Raw genomic sequence first — 9118 nt, 5'->3', positions numbered from 1 at the left:
TCTCAACGATAAAAACGACAACAGACCGAAAGTTACCTCCCCTAGTCAACTCAACAACACAGTGTATGTGGACAAACATACAGAGGTCAACACCATGGTTACCATTATCAGAGCCTACGATTTGGACTCCGGCATCAATTCTCAACTCATTTATGAAATTGTTGGAAGGAATGACTCTGGACATTTTGACTTGCATCCAGATAAGGGACAAGTATTTCTAAAGCGCAGTCTAGAGAACAATATTGGAACTTCCTTTAGGCTGGATATTCTGGTGTCTGATATGGGACACCCAGTGCTATCTACCCCAGCCACCCTCAACATTAGGGTCCTCACCTCCAACACTGCTGCTTTGGTGGAACCCAAGTCCAGCAACATCCTCATTGTTGCTATCCTTGTGTCTGTGACAGTTGTTATTTCATTGGCCATCATTGTCATCATAGTCTTCATCAGGAGAAGTGATAGGCAAAGGAGAAACCAAGGACAAGTCAATGAGAACTTTTATAAGGGTGTTGTAGAGAACACAGCTACTGTGTTTGCCGCCCCTAGTGAAGAGTCCATCTCTGAGAAGAAGAAAAAGAAAGGGGTCAGCTTCTCTCTGGAAAATGGTGTGGACAAGGTGTCAGAGGTCAAGACCCAAGGTCAAGAGTTTATGTACGACAATGACATGGAGGTAAGATTATTTTCCAGTAAATACATTTGATAGAATATTAGAGTCTCTAAAATTCTCTACTAACAACTTTCACTTGATCTTTGATTTGATGAAATTCCTGAATTAAATTAGATTGTGGAGGAAGAAATTGTTATTGAATTTCCTCCAATGGTACCCAAACAACCTACAGACAACCTTCCGGATTTGACCAGGAGTTGCTCCCCTTATAATAAAAATGAAAGTGAGGAAGTTTGCAGGTCTTCGACTCCCCTTCCATCGAGAGCCAACACACCATCTCTTAGTCCTGAACTCTCACCTAAAAGCATCCTTAGAAACAAGAATACAACTCCATTAACTGGTAATGAACCATCTTCTCCGACACGGCCACCATCTTTAATGTTCACATCACCATCCTCACCAAAGCAGACCTACTCTCCACCGTATTCACCAAAGACAATGCATGCCTCACAGGAAACGATGACATCACAGTCCAACCACACACCTAGCTCTGTACCCTTGTTCTTCACAAAGCCTCCTGTCCCGCCCCGGACTTTCCCGGGGATCCGGAGGTTCCGTCCAGTGATGATGACCAATGGCAGCCTTCTCCTCCATTCCTCAAGGCCAGTCTCACCATTTGAGATTTCTGTTTAGGTATTTTCCATGTGTTTTGCAGTTCACCTGAGTGCGTTTTGCAGTGATTATTTTTTTGGTCACATTTTGATAGTGTCTGCCTCAGATGATTTCAGTTTTGCCTTGGTGGCTGGTTTTGCAAAGAGAGTAGAGATTTTTTTCCTTGTCTGCTGTGGTTCTGTGACGTTATGTTTTCTTACAGTATCTATGACCTATAGGTGTGTATATTTTTCCTTTTCCAGTCATGCTCAGAGTATGAGCAGAATTAACCTTTGATTGTCTAAACCAATTCCCCTGAAGGATATCACAACAGGTCTGAACCTACTTAGCGCCCATATTGTTTGCCTAAATAGTGCTGTTCTAATGCTTTTGAAGCCAAAATAAAGTCACCAGATGCTCTCATAAAAGTTGAAAAATTATCTAAGAAGTTCAATAAGTTTAGGCAGGCTGTCAATTTAGCATTCTTGCTTAAATACCGCCACTAAGGCATTCGGTTTCGGTGATGCAAAACAGTAGTGATCTGTCTATCGTAGTGTGTTTGGAGAAAGATAATATGAAGGGGAAATTGACAAGCGAAATGAAACCCTAGCTTCTATCAAGGGTCTAAAGCCTTGCGATAAAGATCTGTTTAGCTCTGTTTTTGTAAACATCTAACCCTGCACCATCCAACTCTTTAATCTTTTTTACTTCCTTTTTATTACAATAGGTCTATAAAAAAAAGAGACTTGTGCTTCTTTCTATCTATTTTACTTAATAACATCGGAAATAAATTAAACTCAATACCTGACTCATTGTGCTAAGAACTGTATAGTCAAGCTAAATTTATGGAATCTATCATAAAAACAAATTCTTGTGCCAATATATAAGCGAAATACATAAATATGCCGATTTTATTTTAAACACAGATAAATTCAAGTGAAAGAATTTTTCTGGCCCAAAAAATTTTCTCGTCTTTCATTGAGAGTTTTTCTCCATGAAAATGCAAACTATTTGATGATCAAATAAATTGTTCTGTTTATATAGGAGATAAGGCAGTTGTCTTGAAATACATCTGGTCATGCTATGGTAAAGGATTGTTCTTTCTAGTTTAATTAGGTTTAATTTTTTTCACGTCATCTGAATTGCTCATCCGCTGTGATCTTTTGCCAGTGAATACAATTGGTAGAGTGCGGAAGATTAACACAGTTTTTCTGTGTATTGAACTCACCCAGTTTTTAGATTTGTCGAATTTAAAATAAAAAAAGTTTGGGAGTAGTCAACTGAGAATAGTTTTACATGATTAGGGATAAAGTCTGGAACAGATGCTAGCAAAAAGTGAGATATTGTCCTCAAAAATAGAGAATAATGATCGTCTTGTTTAGATCAAAAAGCAAAATGTGGTGAACAGTTTGATTGAAGTATTTTGAAGTCATGCACATTTGAACTTTCATGCAAAAATTCTGCAATCAGTTTCAATCGAAACTTTAAGTGAAGGTGAAGATGTTTTGCACCAGAGACGTCTGCTTTACCTCTGGGGGCCTAATTGATGTTTCCACATCTTTTATGACACTGGTTTCGGAAGTCTGATGATGATTTATGAGAATTTTATCTTTTGTTTGAATGCGAAAAAATTCAGAAATCATCTGCTATCTGCAGTCAGTTCCAACTGTGCAGTTATGAAGACCTCCAAGGTTTCCATCAGGAATCTTTTTAAAATTTAGGCAATGCATGAGGGGCTATTTTTTCCCCTGGACAATGCAGTAGAGGGGGGACATAAAAAATTGGTTGATCCCCCCACTAATGATGGAATCTCTTGTTCCCTCTGTTAGTTTGACAGTCTGTCAGGCATAAAACAAGCATAAAGTTCTAAACTTGTAACAGCAATTTTCAAAATTATTTTCATTTTACGAGCAGTAATCAAAGTGTGAAAAGTTTTTGGTGAAAAATCTGATGTATGTTTGTTCGTCTAATGAATAGGTAGGAAGTCAGCTTTCGAGGAGGGAGTTTTAAAAATTGGAGTGACCCTCCATTATAGATTCACTTCAAATGCTGGGTAATGATTCAACACAATTGTAACCAAATCTGTTAAGTCATAAAAAGTCCAGAAATATTAGCAGGTAGGGGACAATCAAAAATCTCGATGGTACCAGAGTTCAGCGGAAAATGGGCAGTTGTTAAATTTGAAATTTTGTGAATAGAAAATGGTTGATTGAATGTAAATTACAGGTTTAGTGACTGGTGCAGTGACAGGTTGATGTTTGACCCTGTTTGGGGGCTTATGTGCCATGTGGGGTGATGCTTTAGAAACTTTTTAGGGAGGTGATGCGTCAAAATGAATTTTCCTGCTGATTAAAATTGCTGAATGAAGAATTAAATTTGGGCCGAGAAAACTGAAAGAGATCAATATAATTGTGATACTTCCGTGGATCACGAATTGGACAGGCTTCACCTGCCTCTCTATGCAGTAAAAGATACCAAATTGATACATAGCCCTGGCTTGATGGACAGGGGAAAAGGGGTCTTCAAGTAGATGGGGATAATTGAACATGTAGACTGTCTGTGCACCCCTCCCCTGTATCAAAGTCCAAACACACACCTGCTGTGAAAACACGACCAACTGCCTTTATATTCAATGCATCCATGTTTCTGATCTTGTTTAGCTTCCAGAATATAAGTAGCTAATTCTTGTGGGTTCCAGAAACACTGGATATCTTGGTATCTGCAAAAACATGATAATCTTGTCTGTCTTTCCCATTACTCTTGAGTATATATGAAAATTTAGACCCTTGCTTGCCACAGGTGCTGCCTGCACTCATCTTTCATCTTGAGTTTTCAATTTAACCAATTTCTTTAAATTTTAAACATTTGGTTAATCTTCTGCTTGCATGTGGAATAAATAAACAATTTTTTACTTCGTCTTGGAGATGTTGAAAAACCAGATTAGCATTTGTATGTAAATAATTTGTGGGATTAATCTCCAGTCAGCCACCAGATTAAGTTTTATAACATCAAGCACAAAGCCTGCTGATTGCTGAGAACAAACCAAAATTGATTGAACATGGAAAGAACATCAAAGACCATAAATATTAATGGAATATGAAATAAATGTGCAGGGAGCTGATAGGGTTTCCAGCCGAGGGTGTTGAGGATATGCTTTTTTTCCAGTAAAGAAGTTCAGAGCGAATCCTCATAAAATCTCCATTTGTCAAGAAGGGGGTCCATTTGGAGCCATGATTGTGTGTGATGGATAATCACCATGTAATACTCTCATTTCAAGAGCCCCATCAGACATTGTCCACTAGAGGTGCCGAGACATTAAGCCAAAAGGTCATTAAATGTGAAAGTCGAAGTCAGCAGGGGATGCCATGATGTAGTATTGAGAGAGAGAAAGAAAACAAAAACTGTGTCCTTTCTTCCTTTAAATGAAGCTCATCTAATTCTATCTCCCATTACTCCATTCCTGTCCCCCCATGATTTAAACAATAGGTATAATGGACAAATCCCTGATTCTAGAAAAATGTCATTAAAATATAAAATGGCCGATAGATGAGAAATCAGTAGGGAGCAGGTTTGAGAGGGATGAGTGACTGTGACGGAATCCATTTACCGGGTATTTAACGACTCACTGGGAAGCCTCCTCAAATTCTGTTACAGTGGCACAAGACACTTGAGGAGAGCCCTCATCTTTGTGTCCGGTTGTTTTTATTACTGTTTCTAACGTTTCCTTTCTTTTCTTTTCCTTTTTCCCACCTGCCTCTCACCTGTCTTGGATCAAAGCTTCTGTAGGTAACGGTATGTTAGCAAGAATATCAAGGCGTTTCACTCATTTTTCCTGATTCTTTAACTATATACATTATTAACTGTACTAACTTGTATACCGGTATTTCATTTTCAACTTTGCATCCGTAGAAAAAAGCACCCTTTGACCATATTGCTATTTATTTATGCTCAAGATATTTTTATATAATGCACTTCATTTATTAGTAGTTGTAGTGCAGATTTATGAATTTTATTGAATATATGTGTAAAGGATAAATTCTACACGCCTTGTCTATTTTCACAACACAGAAAAAAAGATAGTGCACCATGTAAACTCTTTGCGTCATAGGTATCTGAGTTAATTATTTCCCAGATTAACTTTGATTTCTTAACGAATTTGTGGAGTGCCAGTGTGGAGGCTTGTCTCTTTCTCCTGACACCTTCAGCATTGCTCTTAATGAGTGTCTTATTTACAACTTTTAACTTCTACCGATTTTTAATGAGGAGTTTCCTTTTGAAAGAAATTTGATAACTTATATTGAAGCTAGGAACCTAGGCCTCAAAATACTGCCCCAAGTTAAAAATCATTGTTCATTCCTATGTGTCACAGATCGGACGTTAACCGATTATTAATTTTTGAATATTTTGACAGCAAATCAAATCCTGAACTTTCATTTAGATAAACACTGACCCTTTATCAGAGATTTCTTTCCTTCCAAATTGATTATTTCCTGTATCTACAAAGCAATGGATTATTTTGAAAGAAACAATCAATAAAGTTTGAATTATCGGTAAAAGTTTTAAAACTATTTGAAGGGGTCGCTAAATGTAAACGTTTTTTTTCGTTTCAGAGGAAAGTGGATGACAGTCACAGTTTGGGATCGGCCAGTGACAGCGGGCGGGGGGGATCGGACGACGAACTCAACTCATCACGGACCCACAATAACTCAGGTGTGTATAAGCTGGGGGGGTCATCCTAGGGACCTGACCAACAGATAATCCCTAAAGATCAAGGCCTGAGACCAAACTGATAATCCAGGAGATCATGTGGAGACAAATATTTATGACCACACATATACATACTTACATGTCTCCGGAAAGTCTCCGATTGTTAAGAAAACCCTTGAACAACTTAAAAGCTTGTGATTACTAGCACATTCATTCAGTTGAATCTGAAACAGATTGCTCAAAGTTTAACCCTACAAGCTTGATTTGAGGAAAACTTGTTGCTCACTGGCGTTCAATTTCATTTGTACATATGCAGGCGTGAGAATGTTATTGTAATGACTTTCATCACTTTTGGTGATTTTTTCCTCACCATCAACAGAAGGCAGTCAAACCTCAGTAGCTTTGGGTCAATTTCTTGTTTGTTTACAAAATCCAACATGAAAAACACAGACCCTAAACAAATATAACATTTGTCCAGGTCCGAATGTGTTAGACAGTAGTTAGTATTAGAACACCCTGTGTTTACTTTGGCCACTGACTAATGGACTTGAGCAATTTCTGTTTGCTACCGGAAAGAATTTCAATTCATGATTCTTCAAATTCAAACACAGAATCTATTAGCAAAGTGTGGCAAAGTGAAATTCAAAGGCATCTATTGTGTGAAAATATTTCATTGTTACTTTGCAAAACTAGAATTGAGTTTTAATTTTGATACATGTAATTATTCAATATACATAATTGATTGATAAATTTGTCAGTATTTTAGTTGACCTAAATCTAAACTAAAAGTTTTAAACTTTAATAAGCAAAAAACCCCAGATAGATTAGAAAAGCCATGAAAATGTTAAAACTGAAAGACATGTATGTGCTTAAATTTAGCTGCGGCAGATAAAAGGGTGTAATCAAGTTCTGTCAAGGTTTGAAAATTGGCAAAGTTGTTATTTTGACATTTAAAGAGAAGAATTTCACTGATGTTTCTAAGACTCTCATTTCTGTATGTTTTATAGGTGACATTCATTCCACGAAAAAAGACTGGTACCTTCACCACCAGAGATCCTACGATGCCCCGATGCAGACATTCCTTCCCCCTAGTAACCCACCCTCCTATCACCTCCTGCCCCACCCAGGGGGAAGTCAAAATGGCCGCCAAAACTACCAGTACTCAGATTCCATGGATCCGGGTCCATCGGATGCTTCATTGAGGACATTTCATGGGAGAACTATGTCATATGATACAAACTCTTCCTCTGAGGGACTAAATCAGAATGGTGGTCCTTCTGATTGTGTTGTATGACCCTATCACACTTCTGCAAATAAAAACACAAAGAAACACTAATTTGCTATCAAGTGCTAGGGTGACTCCCAATATTATATTTTTTTTTTGGTTGATTCACAAATCATTCAGGGTAATTCATACCTTTTGAAAGGAGTTCTCAAAGATTCTACAAAGAAAACCCCTTTTAACATTATAGCCAAACTGTTTACTCGTGTGATTTCCGAAGTGAAATTCTCAGCAGATTGAGATAACTTTAAAAAAACAGAGTTAGACAATTGATCTGAGTAGATATCAGGGGATAAGTGATTGAAGCTCTTCCAGCCTGTAGAGACAAGAGGAAGGAATGCTGATTCCCTGTCAAGTCACTCAGTGCCCCAAGGAGGATGCCAGCCCATCTCTTTATACTCCATTGTAAGTATACCAGTATACAAATATATCAACAAAATACAATCACATGAACTTTTCAATATTGAATTAAAATGTAAACTTTTTGGAGTTATTTTCGGACATTTCTGAGATTAAAATTTGAAAATTCCTGCATGCACCTGGATTATACAGTAGATTTGTGCATCACACAGATAATATTTTATCAAACACTTAAATTAAGGTAAGAGGCCACTGTGGTTGGTACTTCTACACTATTCAAACCTCCATCATTGAAAAGTGTTTCCAAGTGTCTGCTACATTTCGGCCTTGGGTTTGATATCATTGATTTTGTATCAGTTTCTAACACACTCAATTATTGATCAAACTGTCATGATAGGCCATTTCAATATGATACACAGCTTAGATGTTTGTTATCTACACCTTTTTCTAATCGTTTATGCATGCATGGAATATAATGATACATGCAGGTGTAAAGTGTAGAATTAACTGTTGTCAGTTTCACACTCCCAGTAATCAATTTCCCGGTGTTTCACTCAACATTTTAAATTAAACCAAAAATCCATGCAGTGCATGTAGGTTTATATAACATGAAATATCAAATAATGATTAAAAATTCTATGACATTCATGTATTGGCATAAATTTTAAATGTTCCATTTATTTTTCAGACTTTGGGCCCTTCTGGTTTACTGACAAGATTCTATCATGCCACAAAGGGGAAAAGAACTCATAAATCTACATGTTGACATGTAAAGGGGAATAACTCTTGAAATGTGATCTCAGTGATTTTCAAGGACAGACACAAAACACAATGGTGCCAAATTCTGTTTTTGCTTTTACATGTATTTTTTTTATTATTCCTAGACCAAATATGGGATTGTTTTGTTGTACATTTAATGTAACGTGAGATAAATGGTGAATAAATGTATTCACTGCGAGAGCATTTCCTATGACAATGTATGTGGTATATGTGTGCTAAATGTGAGGTTCATTGGATTGATTGTAATGAGGTGTAAGAAATGTGTCAATAACTGCAAAATATTTACCATGGCAGCACATACTGGTATGCATTTTGTATTGATATAACTGCCTGATATGAGGGTAATGATAATAAAATATATTTTTAAAATATGATCAGTGTCTTTTTGTGATATAGAAATAGTGTAATCTCTGACCATTGGTCACCAGCAGAGTCTGGTATTCTTCTTTGAGATGGAATTGATTAGATAATTGACCACTATGCATTATCTGTGTATTATGGAAAATAAACAAAATGAGGTAAACAACAAAATCTCTTCCCATAATATATTTATAACATAGATAAGGGACTTGAGCATAGCAAGTCGCACAGAAACAGTTTAATATCAGGCTTATCTCAATATCTCAGTAACATAGTGCTACAGGTCTCTGACATACATGTATCTCAATAATATCTCAGTAATGTGGTGCTACAGGACTCTTGAAATATCTCGGTAACAGTGCTGCATGTCT

General features: G+C 37.0%; 1 protein-coding gene across 13 annotated transcripts in view; it reads left to right on the top strand.

Moving 5' to 3' along the window:
• The window catches only part of LOC105338458 (protocadherin-9), a 29076-nt gene extending 20317 nt beyond the window's left edge, over positions 1 to 8759 (top strand). For 11 of the 13 annotated variants that reach the window (XM_011443590.4, XM_020071499.3, XM_034447993.2 and 8 more), the window contains 4 exons: positions 1 to 670; positions 782 to 1300; positions 5869 to 5968; positions 6973 to 6994. The exon at positions 1 to 670 is cut by the window's left edge and continues 2579 nt beyond it. In XM_011443590.4, the coding sequence (XP_011441892.3) occupies positions 1 to 670; positions 782 to 1300 (1189 nt within the window). In that variant the 3' untranslated portion in view covers positions 5869 to 5968; positions 6973 to 6994. Of the gene's footprint in view, positions 671 to 781; positions 1301 to 5035; positions 5051 to 5868; positions 5969 to 6972; positions 7653 to 8295 lie in introns of those variants that run through there. The other 2 variants (XM_011443599.4, XM_011443600.4) reach the window with 2 other exon arrangements.
• The last annotated feature ends 359 nt before the right edge of the window (positions 8760 to 9118 follow it).

The sequence above is a fragment of the Magallana gigas genome, chromosome 2, assembly GCF_963853765.1.
Source record: "Magallana gigas chromosome 2, xbMagGiga1.1, whole genome shotgun sequence".
Classification (NCBI taxonomy): Eukaryota; Metazoa; Mollusca; class Bivalvia; order Ostreida; family Ostreidae; genus Magallana; species Magallana gigas.
This window is presented reverse-complemented; position numbering and strand designations above follow the sequence as displayed.